At 46.5% G+C, this 25278-nt stretch overlaps 1 protein-coding gene across 1 annotated transcript in view; it reads right to left on the bottom strand.

Annotated features, from left to right (window-relative positions):
* The window catches only part of atpaf2 (ATP synthase mitochondrial F1 complex assembly factor 2), a 34359-nt gene extending 9093 nt beyond the window's left edge, over positions 1 to 25266 (bottom strand). The window contains exons 1-7 of the mRNA XM_038820377.1: positions 25028 to 25266; positions 22857 to 22901; positions 20392 to 20540; positions 17929 to 18026; positions 5410 to 5490; positions 4965 to 5077; positions 548 to 663 (exon numbers count right to left, since the gene is read on the bottom strand). Of these exons, the coding sequence (XP_038676305.1) occupies positions 548 to 663; positions 4965 to 5077; positions 5410 to 5490; positions 17929 to 18026; positions 20392 to 20540; positions 22857 to 22901; positions 25028 to 25130 (705 nt within the window). The 5' untranslated portion in view covers positions 25131 to 25266. The remainder of the gene's footprint in view (positions 1 to 547; positions 664 to 4964; positions 5078 to 5409; positions 5491 to 17928; positions 18027 to 20391; positions 20541 to 22856; positions 22902 to 25027) is intronic.
* Positions 25267 to 25278: the final 12 nt, after the last annotated feature.

Genomic DNA, 25278 nt, shown 5'->3' with positions numbered 1-25278 from the left:
ATTTCAAGTCCATATGACTCAAAATGTTAACATTGTTTGTTTCCACAGAAGCTGCCAAACCGGCTGTTTTCCAGCATTTTCTGTTTTTATCTGGTGTGCATTACAGGTACAGTCAATAGAATTTTTAATGGGATATAGAGAAATGGCAAAGAAGCTCAATAGTTACTTTGTGGCTGTCTTTGCTGAGAAAGATACTAGAAATCTCCCCAGAATTAGAGATCCAAGGGAGAATGAGGAATTGAAAGAAATTAGTATCAATAAGAAGGTTGAATTGGAGATGTTTATGGTCCTGAAGGTTGTTAGTTCCTTGGCCACTGATATTCTACACCAAAGAGTGTTAAAAAGAGCTAGCTATGGAGAAGTTGGACGCGCTGGTGAACATATTCCAAATTTCTAGACAATCTGGAATGTTACCTATCATCCATAAAGACTTTAACACTATTTTTGAGAGGACGTGAGTGAAGCAAAACCAACGTTAGTTAGTAGCAAGAGGCCTGAGGATTGGAGAAGGGAATAAGCCGCATTCAGTCCGTAGCCTATCCCGTACCTGATATTGTTCCTCGAGTCGAGATAGCAGCACGGCCTTCTCTACATTCAAGTTTCGGTCGACCAGATTTAACGAAAGAACCACTGATTTCAGCTGATGGATGACATACTCCAGACCTAGAAAAACAAAGCTATCATAAAGGGAGAAGCAAATAGGGCAGTGATTGAACAAGGATTTCTCCGAATTGGCAACAATTCTACCTTTGAATTTCCAATGTGTATCTGAAAATAAGGAGTGAGTACTTTGCACTCAAAGTACTCTCTTAACTGTCTCGCATCTCTTTAGAAGAGTGTCTCTGGTATAGAAGATTTTTGACTGTAGTAGTGAAGGGCAAGGCCCTCATTATATAGGTTGTGGAAATCCATACAAGCCTCTTTCTATATAGGACTAACACACTTTAAGACATTTAAGCATGCTCCCTGTATTTGCGTGCGTTTCATTCCCCCAAAACATGTGTAGGTTAGGTGGATTGGCCACGTTAAATTGCCCCTTAATTGAAAAAATAATTGGGTACTCTAAATTTATTAATAAAAAATAAAGGCGTCTAAGACCATGGATAGAGTGTTCATAACACGAGAATCCTTTCCCTTTCCTTCACTCACTTCCTCTCAAAAATAGTGTGAAAGTCTTCCTGGGTGATAAGAGATTGGATCGGGTTTGTTAAGGGCTGGAAACTGTTGTCTAATGTCCAATGACTGTGAAATGTAGTTCTCTCCCCGCAAGAAGGGCCTGAACCCGAGGTGATGGAGTCTTTCGATGCCGGGAAAGGCATTTGACAGGGTGGAACAGAAAGACCTGTTTACAGTTTTGGAGAAGTTTGGGCTTGGACCAAAGTTTGTCTTGTGGAGACGTCTATTGTATAAGGCTCTGTCGGCTAGTGTACATACTAGGGGCTGATTTAGCTCACTGGGCTAAATCGCTGGCTTTTAAAGCAGACCAAGCAGGCCAGCAGTACGGTTCGATTCCCGTACCAGCCTCCCCGGACAGGCGCCGGAATGTGGCGACTAGGGGCTTTTCACAGTAACTTCATTGAAGCCTACTCGTGACAATAAACGATTTTCGTTTTCATTTTTTCATTTCATACCAACAATTTGAGCTTGGGGTCCTTTCAATTGGGTAGAGGAACAAGACAGGGATGTCCGATGTCGCCCCTCCTATTTGTATTGGCAAGCGAGCCCTTGGCTATGGCTTTAAGGGCTTCAAGAAAATGGAAGGGGATAATTAGGGGCGGGGTGGTACATAGGGTGTCCCTAGACATCAAAGACTTGCTGCTTAATGTGGCAGACCTAGTCTCCATGATGGGGGATATTAAGGAGCTTCTGAAGAGCTTTAGCTCTTTTTCGGGATACAAATTGAATCTGGGTAAGAGGAGTATTTTCCGGTGGATCCCACGGGGGAGGGAAGCCAACCCAGGGGGCTTATCTTTCGTCTTGCCAGATCAAACTTCAAATATTTGGGTGTATGAGCCACCCGGAACTGGGCACAGCTCTGTAAATTGAATTACTCCAGTTTGATGAGTATGGTCATATCGGATATGTAAAGGTGGTTAGCACCGGGACTGCGGCGCTGAGGACCTGGCTTCGAATCCCGGCCTTGGGTCACTGTCCGTGTGGAATTTGCATATTCTCCCCATGCCTTCATGGGTTTCACCCCCACAACCCAAAGATGTGCAGGTTAGTGGATTGGCCACGCTAAACTGTCCCTTAATTGGAAAAAAAAAATTGGGTACTCTAAATTTAAAAAAAGGGATCTGGAAAGGTGGGATAACCTGCCTTTGTCCTTGGTGGGCAGGATCCAGTTTATCAAAGTGAATATTCTGCCATGGTTTCGGGGTTTTTTCCAATGTCTTCCTCCCTAAATCCTTTTTTGGGAGGGTAAACAGGTTGCTAACATATTTTATTTGGGCAGGCAAGGCTCCAAGAATTTGTAGGACAGTTTTACAGATGGACTGACGGCCTTGCGCTGTTAATTTGCTTTTTTATTACTGGGCAGCCAACATAGAAAAGGTGCTGGGGTGGTGCAGCGACCCAGAGACCGCTTGGGTACAGGTAGCGTTGAGGTCTAGGTGGGCACGCTGGTGACAGCTCCGCTCCCGTTTTTGCCGACAAAATATTCTGTGTGTCCAGTGGTCGTGTCCACTTTAAGGATATGGAGGCAGTTCAGGCAGCATTTTAGGCTGGGGTCTTTGTCGAAGTTGGCCCCCATTTGTACTAACCACCTGTTTGAGCCGGTGAGACTGGACGGCATGTTTGGGGTGTGGGGAAGGAACGGGTTAGAGCGAGTAGGAGACTTGTTTTTGGAGGAACGATTTGCCAGCTTAGAGCCACTAACGGTGGAGAATTGGCTCCCGGGGTCAAACTAATTTTGATATCTCCAGGTTCGGAATTCGGTACAGAAGACTCTCCCAACTTTTCCAATGGTGTTGTCAACATCTCTCATGGAAAAGATTCTTTTACTTGCGGGGTCGGAGGGGGGGAACGTGTTGGGAATCTATGGGTGGATCATTTCAGTAGAAGTAGGCTCAGTGGATGGAGTGAAAGTGAAGTGGGAGGGGGAGCTAGGACCCTTAATGGAGGATGGAGAGAGGCCCTTTGCACGATGAACTCCATATCCTCATGTGTGAGGCTGGGCTTGGTCCAACTTAAGGTAGTGTTCAAGGCACACCTAACCAAGAAGAGGATGAGCAGTTTTTTCCTGGAGGTGGACAATAGGTGTGAGCGGTGTTCTGGGGGCCCGGCCGAACACACACAAATGTTCTGATCCTGTCCCAAGCTTGTGAGTTTCTGAGTCTTCTTCTTTAGCACCATGTTGCCGATTCTCAATATTGGACTGGAGGCCTGTCCTTTGTTTGCCATATATGGGGTGTCGTTCGTGCCGGGCTACAGATGGGGGCGGAGGCAGATGTCCTTGCCTATGCCTCATTGATTGCCTGGAGACGAGTCTTGCTGGGGTGGAAGTCTTCAACCCCACCAAGTGCCCCGGCATGGTTTGGGGCTCTAATGGACTTTTGGTACCTAAACGTTAAGTACACTGTGGGGAGATCGGTCGAGGGGTTCTACTGGAGGTGGTGGTCCTTTGTTACTCACTTCAGGGAACTAAAGACAATCAGTTGCTAGAGGGCGAGCGAGGATTGGGAGTGGGGCGGGGGGGGGGGGGGGGTTTAGGGGTGGTGTGGGATCGTGTTTTCATTCGTATTTTTTCATAAAATCATAGAATATGCAGTGCAGAAGGAGGCCATTCAGCCCATTGAGTCCACACCAGCCCCTGAAAGAGCACTGTGAAGCAACAATGTTGGCTGTTTCAGCGGCTTTATAAAAATATGTTTTGTAAGATTTTGTAAAATTGAAAAACTTTAATAAAAACATTTTTTAAAAAAAATAACGTTAAGATTTGAAAACAGTAAGCCCATTCCAAATTTTGTGGTTTCTGCCAGCCCATGTATCTGGAATACGTGGGAGACACTCATATGGGATCAACAGCTGTGATGGTAGATGAAGGCTGCAGCAGTAGGGAGATCCCCAGTCCCCAGTTGAGGTTCCCTTGCCATTGGAACTGAACCTACCCTGTGTATCTGATGTGCAAAGGATTTACCCATGTTAAAAGATGTTCCACACCAGGCAGGACTACCTACCTACCCAGAGTATCTGTAATGACCTCAATTCCTCAGCCAGTGGCTGACAACTTACACTCTCTACCCCTCTCTTGGCAGCCACTCATTTAGTCATTGCATTCTTGCCCATCTTCTGACCGTGTCCTTCCTTTCAAAACCCTCTGAACAACGCGGTAGCATAGTGGTTAGCACTGTTGCTTCACAGCGCCAGGTACCCGGGTTCGATTCCTGGCTTGAATCACTGTCTGTGCAGAGTCTGCATGGGTTTCCTCTAGGCGCTACGGTTTCCTCCCACAAGTCCCGAAAGACGTGCTTGTTAGGTGAATTGGACATTCGGAATTTTCCCTCAGTGTATCGGAACAGGGGCCAGAGTGTGGCAACTAGGGGATTTTCACAGTAACTTCATTGCAGTAAGCCTACTTGTGACACTAATAAACATTATCATATCACCAGCCTATTAAAATCTATTTTGGGGTGGAAATTGTATATATTATGTAACAGAAGGTTTCATAAACCAGGCTGAATGAACAAGAGGGTCTTCCTGTCTGTCAGTGCCAATATGTTTATAATCCTCACAATTTCCCCTTTTGTTAGCCACCTGGCATTTCTACTCCACAAGGCAATATACTTGAATCTGTCTTTTATAGTTGAAACACTTTAGAAATGCAAGTTGTTGTTATTGTTTCCCAAGATATACCTACAACTAGGCCTTTGTGTTTTCTTTTCTTTCCCTTGCAAGGGAAAAGGAAACATTGTTTTAAGTGTTAGCTTTTGGTCCACCCACTAAAGACTTAAGTGATCACGCACCTACTAGTGCCCAGAAATTATATGAGGAGAGATGCTGCTCAAATATCTGCTTAGACTCCTTTGGAATGCTTGGTCCCAAGATATTTGTTGAGGTGCCAATCTCAATATTATATCTGTTTGAAAGAAAACATAGATCAGTATTAAACAAAACAAATCAGTGAGTTTGCAGAGCATTAACATTGTGGGCATATTATAGTGGGTGATTCCCTGTGTCTCTGTCCAACTAAAGTGGCCGAAAGCTATCGCAATATATCTGTCTCTGTATCGCCGCCCACCAGCTGAAGCAATTCCCCAGAAAGACTCTTAACTAATACGCTAATTTCATGATCCATTGCATTCTCCCCTTCACCAGACAAGGCAGACTCAATTATTTTGTCACAGGCGAGGTGTGATTATTGAACCCCATGTCTACCATCAAGCATCCAGGGTAACCGTTCCCACTCACCTGTTTTCTATCCATTTGATGACTGGATCCCATTCATTTCTCTGGAGCTCCACTAAACCAGGTGGCTCCTCCACTCTGTAACTGCACATCAAAAACACAATACGTGTGGGTGAGGAAAGTCCAGTTTAAGCTCATCGATTTAAGAAAGGCCCTGAAATCACCTCTTTGTTGCATTCAACTGTTTTCACCTCACTTTGCACATTTTTCTAGTTCTCATGGAACTCTTACAATCCAAGTACTGAAACAAGTGATTGTTACATATTTTCCTCACCAAAGTCTTTTTGCTCCTCTTAATCTTGTGTCAGCATGTTCCTCTGTTCATCCTTAACCATTCTCCCTACAGGATTTGTAGGGGTCAACCTTGACCACAGTTCAAACCGATGACCTTTCAAGTCAGCCACTTATCATGGAATTTTTTAGGCTGGACTCTGGTCAACTAGTTCCCATGAGTTGGATGCTGCTGTTTACACCAGTAAATCAGATGCCTGTCAGGGGGGCACGTGGCACTGAGTGGTTAGCACTGCTGCCTCACGGAGCCAAGGACCCAGGTTCGATCCCGGCTCCCTGTCCGTGTGGAGTTTGCACATTCTCCCCGTGTCTGGGTGGGTCTCACCTGACAAAAACCAAAGATGAAATGAAAAAAATAAAATGAAACTCGATTATTGTCACAAGTAGGCTTCAAATTAAGTTACTGTGACTTCCGGTGGTGGCTATGAGGGAGTAGGCCGCGCATTTGGTGGCTCTCGCTTTAAGACTTTCAGACTTTAAGACCTTAAGTCACATACCGGAAACAGCAACAATATTTTGAGGACCCGGAGGAAGCGATGGACTTCGCTAAGGGGCACGGACTGGTGCCGAACTGAGGACCCATGCACTCAAGTTAGAGTGTATTAAAGGATGTCTGCATTTGTTCGCAGATTGCCCTTCGTGTTAGCGATGTCGTTCGGCATGCTCTTTCACTTAAAATTGGGTGCTGGGGGGCTCTTTGCTTTTTTCTTCTTCTGGGAATGTTGGGAGGGGGGGTGGGTGGTAGCGCCCACCTCATTACACAGTTTGAATTGCACGTTGGTGGGGGTGAGCTTTATTCTTTGTTTGTTTTTTCTCTGTTTCGGTCCCAGAGCGATTGCTCGAACAGGGCTGTTCTGGGGAGGAGACAATAGGTGGGAGACATGGTCTCCGGAGTTGAGAGCCACCAGGCTAGCTGCTTTGAGCTAGTCAACGGGAGCGAGGTGGGGGGTGTGTATACAGCCAGTATATGGCAGGGGTTAGGTTACAAGGGGTTGTTGCGGGGGGGGGGGGGGGGGGGGGAATGATCTGCTGACGAGGGAGGGAACTGAACCAGATAACAGGGAAAGGGTCGGGGGTGGAAGCTGCCAAGAGGCGGACCAGGGGAGGCATGGTACATGGGCAGGGGGTGGGCCCAAGAAGGGGGATGGCTGATCGGCGTGGGGGGAGGGGGGGGGCAGGGTGCCCTCCAACCAGGCTGATCACCTGGAATGTTAGAGGATTAAACGGGCCGGTCAAGAGGGCACGTGTGTTCGCGCACTTGCGGGCTCTGAAGGTGGATGTAATGTTGCTGCAGGAGACGCATTTGAAAGTGGCGGACCAGATTAGATTACGGAAGGGCTGGGTTAGCCAGGTCTTCCATTCGGGACTTGACGCTAAGACCAGAGGGGTCGCGATCATGATTAACAAACGGCTTAAATTTGAGGCGGACAGCACAGTTGCGGATGGGGGTGGTAGATTTATCATTGTCCGGGGCAAGCTTGAGGGGGTGAAGGTGGTCCTAGTGAATGTTTACGCTCCAAACTGGGATGATGTAGATTTCATCAAAAGGTGACTTGGATTTGCACAAGTTGATTATGGGTGGGGACTTTAATACAGTCCTCGACCCCGACCGGTCGTGCTCCAGAATGGGCAGGGCCCCGGCAATGGAAAGAGAACTGAGAGGGTTCATGGAAGAAATGGGGGGGTTAGAACCCTGGAGAATCAGCCGGCCGACGGGGAAGGAGTTCTCGTTCTATTCACACGTTCACAAGGTTTATTCTCGTATTTACTTCTTTATTATGAGTAGGGACTTTTTGGAGGGGGTGAGGGATACAGAATACTCGGCGATCACTATTTCGGACCATGCTCCACATTGGGTCGACCTGTTGGTCTGCAAAGAAAGTTACCAGCGCCCACAATGGAGGTTAGAGGTGGGATTGTTGGCAGAGGAGAGGGTGTGTGCGAGTGGGGAAATGAATGCAGGACTACCTGCAAGTCAACGATACAGGGGAAGTCTCAGCAGCGGTGCTCTGGGAGGCGCTGAAGGCGGTGGTGAGAGGGGAACTGATCTCAATCCGAGCCCATAGGGACAGAACGGATAGGGCAGTGATGGACAGACTGGTGCAGGAGATGACACGGACGGATAGGGAATATGCAGACTCCCCGAGGGCAGAGCTACTTAGGGAACGACGGAGGCTGCAGGCGGAGCTGGGAGCGCTATCCACTGGGAAGGCCGTAGAGCAGCTCAGAAAGGCCAGGGGCGCGGTGTCCGAGTATGGGGAGAAAGCCAGCAGAATGCTTGCACAGCAACTTAGGAAGAGGGAGGCAGCCAGGGAGATAGGGACGGTAGTGGAGGGGGCAGGGAACTGGGTGGGAGACCCGGCAGGATTGAACAGGGTATTCAGGGACTTTTACAGTAAGCTGTATACCTCGGAACCCCCCCACGGGGCTGGAGGGGATGAGGCGCTTCTTTGATGGGCTGACCTTCCCAAAGGTGGGCAGGGGGATGGTAGAGGGGCTGGGGGCCCCGATTAGAGCTGAAGAAGTAATGGGCGGCCTGAAGGCCATGCAGTCGGGTAAAGCCCCGGGGCTGGACGGGTATCCAGTGGAGTTCTACAAAAAGTTTGCGGGTATACTGGGGCCAGTGCTGGTTAGGGTGTTTAACGAGGCGAGGGACAATGGGGTGCTACCCCCAACGATGTCGCAAGATACCATCTCGCTGATATTAAAACGGGATAAGGATCCGGAGGTCTGTGGGTCCTATAGGCCAATCTCCCCCTAATTAATGTAGACACTAAACTGTTGGCCAAGATCCTGGCATCCAGAATCGAAGACTTCGTACCAGACGTGATTGTGGAGGACCAAACGGGGTTTGTTAAGGGCAGGCAGCTGGTAGCCAATCTAAGAAGGCTACTCAATGTGATTATGATGCCCCCAGAGGGCAGAGAGGTGGAGGTAGTGGTGGCAATGGATGCCGAAAAGGTTTTTGACCGGGTGGAGTGGGACTATTTATGGGAGGTGCTGGGACGGTTTGGGTTTGGAGAAGGCTTTGTGGACTGGGTTAAACTGCTATATCAGTAGGCTAGTGCAAGGACAAACAGGACAACATCTGAGTATTTTAGACTACACCCAGGGACAAGACAGGGATGCCCCCTCTCTCCACTGCTGTTTGTGTTGGCCATAGAACCGCTGGCCAACGGCAAGGGGATGGAAGGGAATGGTCAGGGTGGGGGAATAGAACACAAGGTCTTGCTCTACGCCTTTTCAGTGTCTCCCTATTTTCATTCCGCGGTCCTTCTTTAAAAGAATCAATAAAATCATCCTGGGATTTGTTTGGGCAGGGAAGTCCCCGCGGGTAAAGAGGGGAATGCTGGAACGGAACCGTAGCGAGGGGGGACTGGCGTTGCCGAACCTCAGTAACTACTACTGGGCGGCTAACATAGCCATGATAAGGAAATGGATGGTGGGTACGGGGTCGGTTTGGGAGCGGGTGGAGGCTGCTTCGTGCAGGGGCACCAGCTTGGTGGCCCTGGTCACGGCTCCCCTGCCGCTCCCGCCGGCCAGGTACTCCACCAGCCCTATAGTGGTGGCGACTTTGCAGATTTGGGACCAATGGAGGAAGCATGCGGGGGAAGAAGGAGCGGCGGTCTGGTCCCCAATATGTGACAACCGATTTGTCCCGGGGAAGATGGATGGCGGGTTTCGATCGTGGCAGAGGTGGGAAGGATGGGCGACTTGTTCCTGGAAGGGAGCTTCGCGAACATGAGGGCGCTGGAGGAGAAGTTCGGGCTGGTGAGGGGGAATGACTTTCGGTACTTGCAGGTGCGGCATTTCATATGTAGACAGGTCCCATCCTTTCCACGCCTTCCACCAAGGGGGATCCAGGACAGGGTAATTTCCAAGGGTGAGGTAGGAGAGGGGAGAGTCTCAGATATTTATAAGGAGCAGAGGACACAGGGACCGAGGAACTGAAACTCAAGTGGGAGGAGGAGCTTGGTGGGGAGTTGGAGGGAGGCGTATGGGCAGACGCTCTGAGGAGGGTAAATGTAACCGCAACATGTGCCAGGCTCGGCCTGATTCAGTTCAAGGTGGTTCACCGGGCCCACATGACGGTGACCCGGATGACAAATTCTTTGGGCTGGAGGACAAGTGTGCTAGATGTGGGGGAGGACCAGAGAACCATGTCCACATGTTCTGGGCGTGTCCAAAACTCAGGGGATACTGGCAGGGATTTGCGGACGTCATATCCCGGGTACTAAAAACAAGGGTGGCGATGAGTCCAGAGGTGGCGATTTTTGGGGTGTCGGAAGACCCGGGAGTCCAGGAGGGGATAGAGGCCAACGTTGTGGCCTTTGCTTCCCTGATAGCCCGGCGACGAATACTGTTGGCCTGGAGGGACTCAAAGCCCCCAAAGACCGAAGCATGGCTGTCGGTCATGGCAAGCTTTCTCGGATTGGAAAAAATCAAGTTCGCCTTACGAGGATCACTATCGGATTTCGCCCGGACGTGGCAACCATTCATCGACTTGTTCGCGGGGAACTAATCGTCAGCGGGGGTGGGGGGGGTAGAATAGTATAGAGTATGGGGGGAAGAATAGGGGGATCTATTTGCGAGAGTGGTAGTTATTTGCACTATGTTTTTTGTAATTGGTATCTGCACACTAATGTATATTGTTACTGTTCACAATGCCAAAAATACCTCAATAAAATGGTCCGTTTAAAAAAAAAATGAAGTTACTGTGAAAAGCCCCTGATGTGCAGGGTAGGTGGATTGGCCACGCTAAATTGGACCTTAATTGTAAAAAATAATTAGATACTCTAAATTTATTAAAAATTAAAATCAGATGCCCGTCTCCTGGCTCAGAATCATCGACTTATGAAATGCTGAGGGCAGTGAGACAGTCTTCTGCCAGCAATTGCCAAAGGCTGTAGCTTAAATGCACCAAAGCGATCCTCAAGCCAAGTTACTAACTTTCTATTTGCTTGATAGAGACTGCACAATCACAGATTGGCAGATGTAATCCACATTTTCATAGGACGCCTGACTGGCGAGACAGCACATTAAAAATTCATGTTACAAGTCCGTATGACTTCTTCAGCGTGACTCTAAAGAAGACATACGGACTCAAAACGTTAACTGTTTCCCTCTCCACAGATGCTGCCAGGCCTGCTGAGTTTTTCCAGCATTTTCTATTTTCATTTCAGATTTTCAGCATTTTCAGAATTTTGCTTTCATTAAAAAAAAATCAGGTGTTGGCTACTCAGAAATATCCCCGAATTGGCCTGAATTTCACATATGTGTTCCCAGTGATGATATTCACTGCTGCCAGCTGGAGTCTTGATTCATTATTACTGTTATCAGGAAAATATTCAAACGTGCCATTTGAAAGCCAGAATGAGGATTCCTGATCAATAAACAACTTCACTGATACCGTACAGAACGTTGATTAAATGTCACCCTCCTTCCCAACTGCTCACCCACTCCATTCAGCACAATGGCAGGGCAGAAATCAGCAACTGTGCACCAACCTCCAAATTCAATGCGGAAACTTTGAAACTTAGAACAAATATTTGGCAATTACCTGACTATAAGCTGTAATGAGGAATCATGAAATGTTACTGCTCAGAAACGAGTCATCCGGATCAAGTCTGTGCCAATATTTATCTCCCTGAGCTTCTTAGATTGATAGGAACATAGGAATTAGGAGCAGAAGCAGGCAATTCAGCCCTTCGAGCCTGTTCTGCCATTTAATCAGCTCTTGGCTGATTTTTTCCAGGTCTCAAATCCACCTCCCTGCTTATTCCCCATATCCCGTTAACCTGTTTTTTAAAATCAGAAATATATCTATCTTCTTCTTGAAACCATTTAATGATTCAGACTCCATCGCACTGTGGGGCAGTCAGTTCCACAAATTCACCACCCTCTGCGAGAAGTAGTTCCTCCCCATCTCAGTTTTAAATCTATCGCCTCTCAACCTATATCTGTGACCTCTCGTTCTAGATTTCCCCATAAGGGAGAACATTTGGTCTCATTTTACTTTATTTAGTATTTTACATACACCTTTCATTCTTCTAAACTCCAGCAAGCATAAGCCTAAACTGTTCAATTTCTCCTCAAACGTCAACCCTTTCATCCCGGTAAGAATCTAGTGAACCTCCTCTGAACTGCCTCCAATGCCACCACATCCTTCCTCAAATAAGGGGACCAAAACTGGACACAATACTCCAGATGTGGTTTCACCAACACCCTATACAACTGCAACAACACTTCTCTATTTTTATACTCCAGTCCTTTTGCAATAAACCTAAAATTCCATTTGCCTTTTTAATTACATGCTATACCTGCATACCGACTTTCTGCGATTCATGAACAAAGACAGTCAGATCTCTCTGCCCAGGTGCATTTTGAATCTGCTTTCCATTTAGATAATAATCTGCCTTTCTATTTTTTGGGCTAAAATGGATAATCTCACACTTATCCACATTAAACTACTTCTGCCAAATCTTGGCCAGTCTTCTAGTCTATCTATGTCCGTTTGTCCTCTTCACTGACTGCTTTCCCACCTATTTTAGTATCTTCCGCAATTTCTTTTACGTTACACTCTGTCCTTGCTTGCAGATCATTTATATAGATTGTAAACAGTTAAGGCCCAGGGACTGGGGCACCCTGCTAGTAGTTCATTAGTCAGAGAAGGACCCATTTATCTCTGCTTTTTAAAAAAAATGTATTTGATTACAAACATGTATCAAAACAGGTTGCAGCGAATAAACACCCCCGGGAAACATACTTCCCAACAATTAACTATACAGTCTGTACAGAACCCACCCCCTCCACCACCCCACAATGAGCAGCCCCTCAAACACAGTCACAAACATCCTCCACCTTTCCTTAAATACCCTGAAGAGCCCTTTAACTCATATTTTATCTTCTCTAATTGCAGGAAGTCGTACAGGTCTCCCAACCAAGCCGCTACCCCCAGTGGCGATGCCGACCGCCACTCCAGGAAAATTCGCCGCTGTTCAATCAGAGAGGCGAAGGCCAAGATATCGGCCTTCCTCCTCTCCATGAGCGCCGGCTTCTCTGAAACCCCAAATATCGACACCAGAGGGTCCAGGTCCACCTCCTCCTCCATTATCCTGTCAGTGAACACTCCCGCCCAGAATCTTCCCAAATTTTCCCAACCCCAAAACATGTGCGCCTGATTCGCTGGCCCTCGCCCACAACCTCTCACACTCATCTGCTACCCTCTGAAAGAACCCACTCATTCTCACCCGAGTCATATGCACCCTGTGCACCGTCTTAAACTGTATCAGGCTCATCTTTGCACAAGAGGCGGTCCCATTTACCCTACGCAGTGCCTCACTCCATACTCTCCAATTGATGTCCCCTCCCAACTCCGCTTACCATTTCTCCTTGATTTTCACTACCCACTCGCCTCCCTGCTTCCTCAACCACTTGTATATATCCCCATCCACCCTCTGCTTTCTGTCAGTCAGCAAATCCTCAATTCAATCTAGTACTCTACCCATAATCTCTTGCGATATCACCTTCTGGATCAGTCTTTTATGTGGCACCTTGTCAAACACCTTCTGGAAGTCTAGATATATCACATCCACAAGTTCTCCATTATAAACCTTGCTGGTTACCTGCTCAAAGAACTCAAGCACGTTTGTCAAGTATGACTTACCCTTCATAAAACCGTGCTGACAATGGTGGATTGAGCTTTGTCTTTCCAAAAGGTCAGTCATCTCCTCCTTAATGATGGATTCCACCACAGAGGTTAAGCTAACAGGTCTATAGTTTCCCACTTTTTGCCTCTGTCCCTTTATGAATAGGGGCGTCATATTAGCATGGGAATCAAGGGAATTTTAAAATATCATAACCAATGCATCCACGATCTCTGCTGCCACCTCTTTAATACCCTAAAGGTACAGGCCATCATGTCCCTGAGACTTATCTGCCTTTAATCCCATTAGTTTATTCAATACCTTTTCCCCAGTTATTGCACCAAGTTCCTCTGCATTAACTGCAGTTTTTGGTTAGCACTGCTGCCTCACGGTGGCGAGGACCTGGGTTCGATCCTGTCCCCAGGTTACTGTCTGTATGGAGTTTAGACATTCTCCCCATGTCTGCGTGGGTCTCACCATCACAAACCAAAAGATGTGCAGGGTAGGTGAAATGGCCACACTAAATTGCCCCGAAAAAAAGAATTGGATACACTAAAACTGCAGTTTTTGGAAATGTTTATTATCCTCTTCAGTGAAGACAGAGGCAAAATATTGGTTCAGTGCCTCCGCCATCTCGGTGTTCCCCTCTATTACCTCACCAGCATTGTCCACTAAAGGGACAACATTCTTTAACTTTTCTCTTCCTCTTTATATATTTATCAGTATATGGGGTGGAATTCTCCGCAAGGCCCGGCGCCGTTGTGAAACCCGGAGAGGAAATCCGGGGGGATAGGAGGGCCGTACCGGGAAACTCGGCCGCCGGGCCTTGTCCCTGGCTTCAAGGCCCGGCGCGCCAAGAATGATGCCGCGGCGGCGCCTAATGACGTCAGCCGCGCATGCGCGGGTTGGACAGCTCAAACCCGCGCATGCGCGGTTGCTGTCTTTCTCCTCAGCCGCCCCGCAAAACGTGGCGGCTTGATCTTGCGGGGCGGCGGAGGGGAAAGAGCGCATCCCCTTGAGATGCCAGCCCGATGATCGGTGGGCACCAATCGTGGGCCCGTCCCCTCCCGAGCACGGTGTGGTGCTCGATCCCCGATCCGCCCCCCACAGGCCCCACACTTACCTGGCGCGCCATGTTCACGACGGCAGCGACCAGGTGTGGTTGCCGCCGTCGTGAACAGGTCGGGAATGGCAGGCCGCTCGGCCCATCCGGGCTGGAGAATCGCAGGCCGTTGTGAAAAATGGCGGCCCGCGTTTCTCCGAGCGGCGTGTCACAAAACCGGACATGCCATTTTGGGGGGATTGGGAGAATAGCGGGAGGTGTAGGAACGGACCTCCCGCTATTCTCCCACCCATCGTGGTTGCGGAGAATCACGCCCATGGTATCAGTGTTTATATATTTTCTGCTAGTTTCCTTTCGTAGTTCATCTTAGTTCTTTTGATATTATTTTTAGTAGCCTTTTGCTGAAACTTAAAGTTCTCCCAATCTTCCAGTTTACCACTAGCTTTTGCAGTATGGCATGCCCTAGTTTTTGTCTTTATGTCCCCTTTACTTCCTTTGTTAGCCATGAAACTTTTCCAATTCTTCTTCCTCTCAGGAATATGCTTTAATTGAGGGGTATTTAATATCTCCCTGAACATCCGCCATTGTTCCTCAACTGTCCTACCCTCAATTATTTGTGACCAGTCTACTTGGGCTAACTCTTTCCTCAGGCCTGTATAATTACCTCAGCCCAACACTAAAATTCTGGAATGGCACTTTGTCCTCTCTCACTCAATCTGATTTGAAATTCTAGCATGCTGTGATCACTCCTTCCAAGAGGATCCTTAACGACAAGAGTATTTATCAACCCTTCTTCATTACAGAATACTAAATCTAAAATAGCCTGTTCCCTGCTTGGCTTCATAACATATTGCTCTAAGAAACAATCCCTCATACACTCTAAGAAATCACCCTCAAGGCTCCCCTTGCCAATTTGATTAATCCAGTCAATATGCATTTTAAAATCACCCATGATTACCTTCTCACAAGCCCTCATTATTTCTTGGCTTTATACTGTGCCCCACTTTGGAAGTATTGGTGCTTGTAAATTACTCCTACCAAGGATTTTTCCCGTGTTTCTTTTCATTTCCACCCAGGTCGATTCAACATTTTGGCCTTTAGTGCCAATATCATTTCTTAACACAGCTTTGATGCCATCTTTAACCAATAAAGCAATTCCACCTCCTTTTCCATCCTGTCTATCCTTTCTGAATACTGAGCATTCTTGGACAAGCAACTCCCAGTCCTCCTGCAACCATGGATGCGATCCAACGGTCACGCTGCACCCGAAAAACAGCTCGCTGCAGCGCAGCATGGCTGATAAAAGCCGCAACACCCTACTCCAGGGGTCTATGTGGCTTGCAATGCCTCACGGGATCCAACGAGATGTAGCGAGACGTTGAGATGTATAGCTCGTCTGTTGTTGGCAGGATCACACTTTGGAAAAGCTGCATATTAGAGCGAGACAGTGAGTCTCACTCTAGTGTGCAGATTCCCAAGGTACCTGAGGTTTTGGGATTCATCCCAAAGGCTGCGGAACCTCCCACAGTTCGTTTGGGTTGGGGGAAGGGTCAGGGATTGCTTTGGGGTCTCAAAGATCTGGATGCCATTTGAAAACGGGGTCTCAATCTCTCGCTACACTGGTGAGTCCCAATGAGTGGAGCTCTCCAGTGTCCAAAACAGGGCTATGTGCGGCCTTGGCTGCGCATTCCCTGCTTGTACAAAATGAGTTGCGTTGAATAGCTATGTGTTTGTCGGCGCTGCAAGCGCCCTGAAACACACGGCCAAACACACTCGTTATGGGACTTTGTTCCTATTTAGTTGAATCGAGCCCCATGTTTCAGTACTCCCCACTAAATCATACCCATTTGTCTCTATTTGTGCCGTCAGCTCACTGACCTATTTCGAATACTGCCCGCTTGCTATCGTTTCATTAATAGTGGAAATAATCTATTGCCGTTTACTTTGTTAAAACTCATCTGAATCTTGAAGACTTCTATCAGATCACCCCTTAACCTTCTGACGTCCAGAGCAGAAAAGTCCAAATTTCTCACATCTTTCTTCGATAGCTGTAACTCTGCATCCTTGGCAATGTCAAAAAGAATCTATACATTAACCTTTCTATCACTTTCCTATCAGGACGACAGTGGCACAATGGTTAGCACAGCTGTCTCACAGCGCCAGGGACCCTGGTTCAATTCCGGCCTTGGGCGACTGTGTGGCGTTTGATCTTTCTCCCCGTGCCTGCGTAGGTTTCTTCCAGTTTTCTTCCACAGTCCAAAGATCTGCAGGTTAGATGGGGTTACGGGGATTGGGCTAGATAGGATGCTCTTTCAAGAGGGTTGGTGCTGACTCAATGGGCCAAACAGCCCCCTTCTGCACTGTAGGAATTCTATGGTTTTTGAAGGGCAGCACGGTAGCATTGTGGATAGCACAATTGCTTCACAGCTCCAGGGTCCCAGGTTCAATTCCAGCTTGGGTCACTGTCTGTGCGGAGTCTGCACAACCTCCCCGTGTGTGCGTGGGTGTCCTCCGGGTTAGGTGGATTGGCCATGATAAATTGCCCTTAGTGTCCAACATTGCCCTTAGTGTTGGGTGGGGTTACTGGGTTATGGTGGATGTGTTGATCTTGGGTAGGATGCTCTTTCCAAGAGCCGGTGCAGACTCGATGGGCCGAATGGCCTCCTGCACTGTAAATTCTACGATAATCTATGATGGAGTGCCTAAAACTGCAGACATAATTGGAAATATCGCCTAATTCAGTCTTATATAAGTACATCATTACCGTTTTATATTCTGTGCCGCAGATGCAAAACTAAACATATTTTTTAATTACCTTATCTATTTGAAGTTGACACTTTTAATGATCTGTATATTTTGTTGTTATGTAAAGATATTAAGAGGTGTAGAGCAAAGACCAGTAAATGGAGCTGGGTACCATCAAACTGATTGGCGGAATAGGCTCTAGGTATCAAATGGCTTACTTTTGTACCTATCAATTTCACGTCTAAAGTTTTTCTTTCCAAATTAATTCCTTCACGTTTTTCTTCATTGAACTGCACTGGCCATGTATCTGCCCACCCTACTACTCTATCTGTATACCCCTCTAGTTTTTCCACAGTTTTGACACAATTAGTCAGCAGCCCCTGAAAAAGAATTAGCGTCAAGAAGAACATTTGAATAGTATTCATTCAGTTCTCAAGGGGAGATGGTAGCATAGTGGTATTATCGCTTGGACCAGTAATCCAGACACAGCATAATACGCTGGGCTCTCAGATTCGAATCCTACCACAGAACCGGAATTAAAAGTCTAATGACCATGAAAGCATTGTCGATTGTTGTAAAAACCTAGCTGGCTCACTAATGTCCATTAGGGAAGGAAATCTGCAGTCCTAACCCAGCCTGGCCTACATGTGACTCCAGATTCACACGATGCAGGTGACCCTTAAGAATTAATTTTTTTTAAGTCCAGAGAATTTATGCATATAGTTCATAAATGTGTGCAGAAATATGACAATCTCACCCACAGCAGGTATGACTTACCAGACAGTATCTGTGTCCAGGTATTTGAGAGCTGCCCTAATCAACTGTTCTTTTGTTCGTTGTGTGGGATTATCCAGTGCGGTGTTGCATAAAGTTGTCTAATCAAAGAAAAGTTTAACTTTAGGTAATCACAACTTTCCTACATAATGGATGTGGAACTTCAAAGTTCATAATGTGAAGCTCTTTGAGATATTCTGATGTGGTGAGGAAACAGAATTTCAATATGTCTTTCATTAATCAAGACGTCTTAAAGTGTTTTATATCCATTCAGTAATTTTTTGAAGTGTAGTCCCTTTTGCAATATAGGAAACACAGCACATAAAAAGATTCCATAAACAACATGATAATGGCCAAATGATCTATTTTAGTGATGATATTTAGTAAATATTGGCCCGAAATACCCTGCTCTTCTTCCAATCGTGTTGTGGAATCTTTTATGTTCACCTGACACTGGAACTGAAAGACTGTGACAACGCAGCATTTCCTCAGTAATGCACCAAATTAATTTGTAGTCCCCATTTACCTGCCATTCATTCTGCCACTACCAACAGTGGCATAAATTATATCAGGAGTGGGGGTTACAAACACAGTAATTTGGATAACACATGCTTTCATACAGACAGAACTATTAAACCATGATGCGCATGATGTCTAATCACTATTCATCATATTCAGTGTACACTGGGAGGCATCAGTCAGACTTTATGTGCTCTTATATAAAGTGTGATACAGAAAATTTGCATGTGTGACAGCCAAGGTGTCGTAGACATAAACACATGCTAGAATTAAGCTTTTCATATGAATAAGAGAAATACATCTCAATAAGGTTCACCCCACCCCAACAGTTCATAACTCACTTCAAGATTCAGATTTACATTGTGAACCTCCCAACAAAAGGTTATGATAACTGGCTTCTTTTTATATAAGCAAGAATAATCTTCTGATAGCAGAACCTGATTCTTTTCTGCACCTTTGCTGATTACACTATGTCACCTCCACAAGTTTCAGAAGCTATCTTACACTTGTGACAGGTTATTTGACTGGAAAGGTACAAGAACTTCCTGCAACCCTGATCCTGTCCTGGTTTACTATCAATTTACACTTACCTTCCTGCAGACCACCTAGCAAGTTTCTTTCTCCAGGTGTGGACACTGCAGACAGTTGTAATGTGCCCACAAATCCAAAACCAAATACTGCAGATGCTGGAAATCTGAAGTAAAAACAAAAGTGCTGGAAACACTCAGAACCTTTTGGACGAAGGGTTAGGGTTAACCTGAAACATTAAGTCTGTTTCTCTCTCCATAGATGCTGTGTGACCGGCTGAGTATTTCCAGCATTGTCTGTTTTTATTATTTATAATGGGCCCACTATTGCCCTAATGCAATCTGCTCACCCATTACAGAATATATGCCACACCAGTCACTGATTTCAACAATTTCAGATCAATGCAATTTTTAAAATCCATTGAAATGAAATGAAAATTAAATGAAATGAAAATCGCTTATTATCACAAGTAGGCTTCAAATGAAGTTACTGTGAAAAGCCCCTAGTCGCCACATTCCGGCGCCTGTTCGGGGAGGCTGGTACAGGAATTGAACCCGCACTGCTGACCTGCCTTAAAAGCCAGCTATTTAGTCCTTGCTAAACTAGCCCCCTTTCATGGGATGTGGACATGCTGGCAAGACCAGCATTTGTTCTCCATCCTTAATTTTCCTTGGAAAACTGATGATGAGCCGACCTCTTGAACAGAGTGGTTTGCTGGGTGATTTCAGAGGGTAGCTAAGAGTTAACCACATCGCAGTGGGTCTGGAGTCACCTGTAAGCCAGATAAGGCAAGGGCAGCAGATTTCCTTTGCTGAAGAACATTAATGGACCAGATGGGGTTTTATGACAATCGATGATAGCCTCATGGCCACAATACTGAGACTAGGTTTCAATTTCAGATTAATTGATTGAATTTAAATTCCACCAGCTGCCATGGTGGAATTTCAACTTCTGTCCCCACGGTACTAGCCTAGACACCTAGAGTACTAATTCAGTGCTACTACGGCACTGACCCCTCTTCTCCCATTGCTTCGGATGGTAAGCCTTGGTAATGGTCCACTGTTGCCATTTATAGCTCTACTTGTTCATTACCACCCCTATTTGCCTTGTACCATCATTTGTTTGTCGTTTAATCACACCTACCGTACACCCTATCACAGACGTTCTCTTTGTCTTTTCCCTCCCATTTCTTTTCCCTGCCTTTGCACTTGCTTTAAACCTGTTATGTTTCTCACTTCTTCCAGCTCTGCTGAGTGATCATTGATCTGAAAGGTTAACACTGTTTCCCTCCCAGATAATGCTGCCGGAAATGCTAATTCCAAAGGGTTTACTTCCAAAGTGTTAATTCCAAATGGTATACTTGTTTATGTTGCCAAGTTTTAAACGTTTATAAAAAGCACAATTAAAACAAGACTCTACCAGATGCATGGTGAAGAACTGCAACGTGTCTCGCTGAGAGTCCCATTCAGTGGCAACAGCGATTGCCAGAGCTTCGTTGGGGACTGTGAACAAATTTCCCTGAGGCGTCTTCAGTTTCCGACGGTCCAGGTTTATCTCAAATGCTCCTCCTGCACAAGCAAAGAAACAGACATGTACAAAGTCAGAGGGCTGGCTGTCAAACATGGAGTGGTGGGTTCAGACTTCCCGCAGGACTATGCAACCTATATTACGATTGACTGCAATAAGTTACTTTGGTCTGGTTTAACTTTAAAACTGTGAATACTGTGAATAGCTAGAGACAACCATTCTATTGAAGGCTTCAATTAACATTTTTTTTCTGGGCATGTCCCCAGTGCCTAGGTTTACATCAAAGTGGAAAATGTTTCTGCAGTAGTTAGAGCTGCAACAGAGCATTGTGGCAGAGCTTAGAGCTTCAGGAGGCACCAATGGTAGTCTAAAGGCTGATGGATGAGCACAGATATCTCATGAGGGTTACAAGGCCAGAGATTACTGAAAAGGATGGGGAAAGAGCCAAGTCATGGAGGGAATTGAAAACAAGGATGAGAACTTTAAAATCAAGGAGTGCTTAACTGAGAACCAATGGGGGACAGTGAGGATAGGGATGATAGATGAACAGAAATAGGTGTCAGTTAGGATTCAGTTTTGGATGAAACTGGAAGTCCAGACAAGAATGTGCTGGAATAGACAAGTCTAGAAGTAGCAACGGCATAAATGTGGGTTTCAGTAGATGAGCTGATGCAGGAGTGGAGCGTGTGATGTTGCAGAGGTGAAATAGGCAGTCTTAATGATGGTGCAGATATGTAATTGGCAGTTCATCGCAGTGTCAGAAATGACACCAAGTTTGTGAATAGTCTATCCGCCTCAGGCAACTGCCAGGGAGAGGGATGGAGTCAGTGACTAGGAAATGGATTTTATGGTGGGGACAAAAAAAGATGATACCGAGGAAGACATTTGTGATTTTGATGAGAACTGTTTTGGTTCTGTGGCAGATCAAAATTTAACTGGCAATATGGTATGGGTTTTTGATTACTTTTGCCAACATTTTTATAGTAAGTTAGTCACACTCCTGCGTAGCTAGATAACATAGAGCATTTACACAGCACACCATCGCATCTTAGAAATGTCCCAAAAATCTTCCTAAAGTGCAAGTTATGCATGCTAAACACAATGCCAACCTGCACCCTGCAAAGTCCTTGAAACAGCGCTGAAACAAATGGTCCAGGTGGTCTATTTTTGACGGTGTCAAGGAAAGAATGTTGGTATGGCAACAATCAATCTTCAGTGCCCATGGGCAGTTTTGACATGTTACCCATTAAATAATATTACTGTATTCCCTCAGTTTACAGAGGAGTGGAAAGTGAGACACGACGTTGCGGAGACTGGGGAATCAATTGAAATTTTTCAGATAGAGAACAACAGATGTTTTATTACGTGCAGATATCGAGAATCAAAGAGTGGTTGAGTGCAAAGTAACGTTTGTGTCACACAACTGCCATGTAATGACCATCCCATCTCCAGCAAGAACCAACCCCCCAGATAGCCTCATATGATGTTTCTGTGTTCTCTGAAATTTCTCCAAAGCCTCAGCTTTGATGAAAATCAATTACACACAATCCTTTCCTTCATCATTACCGAGTCAAAACCTTGAAACTCTCAACCTAACAGCACCATGAGTGTACCCATACCACTTCATTGCTGTGATAATGTAAGCCAACTTGTGACAATAATAAAGATTATTATTATGGCTCAAGGTGGCAGCTCATCAATACTTTCTCAAAGGCAATTAGGGACAGGCATATAAATGTTGACCTTGCCTGTGAAGGCCAAATCCTAAGAATGAGAAAAAATAAAGCTGAGCACCGATTCGTCACAATTAAATCATATGGAGGAATAACGTGAGGAGCTGATAACCTTCTCCTGTTCCTGTGTCCAACAATATAGCATTGTCATTCTCCCCATGTCTGTGTGGGTTTCACCCCCACAACCAAAAGATGTGCAGGTTGGGTGGATTGGCCATGCTAAATAGCCCCTTAATTGGAAAAAAAAAATTGGGTACTCTAAATTTAAAAATATATATATAGCACTTTTATTTTCTTGTTAAAATAAATTTAGAGTACCCAATAATTGTTTTCCAATTAAGGGGCAATTTAGTGTGGCCAATTCACCTACCCTGCGCAGCTTTGGGTTGTGGGGGTGAAACCCACGCAGACACGGGGAGAAAATGCAAACTCCACATGGACAGTGACCCAGGGCCAGGATTCGAACCTGGGTCCTCAGCGCCCCGTGCCGACCTTACAATATAGCATTGTTTCCTAGGATTTAGTTCCAATGGGGATTGTGGTCATTCCGTTATGCAACTGAGATTCAACACTGATTTTAAAAAAGTTTAAACTCATAAACAGATAGGAGAGTACAAATCTTACCTTCCCCTTGAGAAATGCTAACATTCTGATAAAATTTCTTCCGCTCTAGAAAAGAAGACAAAATTTAAAGGGTTGTCAGACAACTCTTATTCATCAAACATAAGAACCTGAATCTGCTGAAGCCTTGTGTCATAGCAACAGCATATCTACAACTTGCACTCGTATTGTGTTGCAGATATTACAGATGATTATGGTATGAGTCAAACATAACTTCCTGGGACTTCTCCAGAGACCCTCAGAGAAACAGTTTTCTAAATTATCATCACTGTGATTATCACAGTTACTGAGACCAATGGAGAATGGCCCTGGAGTGCACAGAATCAGTACTGCATTCAACCAGGTTGCATGTCAGCAAAGTTTACAGGAATCTTAAGTCTCAGATAAGTTAAAATGATCAGTCTCAGATAAGTTAAAATGATTAATGTTTGGACAGCCAAGGTGGTGGTGTACTGGTATTGTCACTGGACTAGTAATCCAGAGACCAAGAGTGGTACTCTGGGAAGCCAGGTTTGAACCCCACTGTGGCAGATGGTAAAATTTGAATTCAATCAAAATCTGGAATTAGAAGTCTAATGATGATCATGAAACCATCGTCAAACAAACCCATCTGGTTCACTGGTGTCCTTCAGGGAAGGAATTCCACCATCTTTACCCATACCGGGTCTGACCTAAGTGTGACTCCAGACCCACACAGCCATGTGGTTGACTCTTAACTGTTCCCACTGAAATTACCTAGTAAGCCACTCAGTTCAAGGGAAATTGGGGATGGGCAAGAAATGCTGGTTCAGCTAGTGACACCCACATCCGAAGAATGAAAAATAAGCCAGGTAGGTACAGATTTCTCCCCAGCTAACATTATTTCTACCCGTGGCGCAGATTACAACAGAAACTGTGAAATATGGGGTGGGATTCTCTCAGCCCAGGCCGGGCCGGAGAATCGCCGGGATGGGCGCAGAACGCGTGACGACGCCCCGACATCGGTCCGCCGATTCTCTGGTGGGCGGAGAATTGTCGCCGTCCTACACGGCCCCTCCCCCGGCTATTCTCCACCCAAGATGGGCGTGCAAAAAATCCAAGTCCCGCTGGCGCCGTCCACGTGTGCTCTTACCCAGCGGGACCGAGGGCTCGGCATGCACGCGGCCTGGTTTGGGGGGGGGGGGGGGGGGGGAATTGTGTACTCTCAGCCATCCCAACAGAGGTTGGTTGGCTCCGCTGGGGCCTGGCCCGTGATCGGGGCCCACCAATCGGTGGGCCGGCCTCTCGAGCTGGGGGCCTCTTTTGCTTCGTGCCAGCCCCTGCAGCACTGCGACATGTTGCGTCGGGGCCAGCACCGAGAAGGGAGCCACTGCGCATGCGCAGACCCGCGGCACCGGCAGCTGGAGCAGCGTGGGTCGCTCCAGTGCCATGCTGGCCCCCTATAGGGGGCAGAATCGCTGCTCCTGAGGGCATGTTGACACCATTGAATTAAAGCCACTTTCTTTTTTTTAATAAATTTAGTGTACCCAATTAATTTTTTTCCAATTAAGGGTCAATTTAGCGTGTTCAATCCACCTATCCTGCACATCTTTGGGTTGTGGGGGCGAAACCCACGCAAACATGGGGAGAATGTGCAAACTCCACACGAACAGTGACCCACAGCCGGGATCGAACCTGGGACCTCGGAGCCGTGAGGCAGCAGGGCTAACTCACTGTGCCACCGTGCTGCCCTTAATGCCACTTTCTATAGAATCATTTATGTCACCTATGGACATCTGAGAGTACTTCACAGCCAATGAAGTTCCCTGTAAGTGTAGTCCCTACTGTAATGTGTCAATTAATCTGCTCTCAATGGGATCATGACCAGGTGTTTTAATGATGCTGGTTGAGGGATAAATATTAGCAAGAACTTTAAATAGTTCGTCTTTAAATAGTGTCATTGGTTCTTTTACGTTCACCTGAGAGGGCAGAGGGGTCCTCAGTTTAATGCCTCATCTGAAAGATGGAACTCCCTCAGTAATGGAATAATGGGGAGCCCTCCATAGACTTAAACAGGCTACCTTACGGGACTCTACAATCTTGTGACTCAGGCAGAGTGCTTCCCACTCAATCCCCACTGACACCTTGTATTCAATTTCCCCGTCTCCAATCTCAATGTTAGTACATATTGGGTTTGCACTGCTCTAGGCGCCCACCTGCTCCAGGGTACCGCCGTCTCCACTCCATCCTTCCCGTCGCCTGGGAACCAAGCACTGGCCTGGACAGAGCGGGCAGCCGGGCCCAGAAGCGACCCAACATCCTCCCGCTATTCGTCCCACGATCTCGAGGGTAGAATCACACCGGCAATGCTGCTGTCGCTCTCTGGCCACCGGCTCTCACAATCAACTTGTCTCTCCCTCAGGGCGCCGCCATCTTCCTGACCTTTCACCCCCCGCAAACCACACCC

This window comes from Scyliorhinus canicula, chromosome 15, assembly GCF_902713615.1.
Source record: "Scyliorhinus canicula chromosome 15, sScyCan1.1, whole genome shotgun sequence".
NCBI classification, from domain to species: domain Eukaryota; kingdom Metazoa; phylum Chordata; class Chondrichthyes; order Carcharhiniformes; family Scyliorhinidae; genus Scyliorhinus; species Scyliorhinus canicula.
This window is presented reverse-complemented; position numbering and strand designations above follow the sequence as displayed.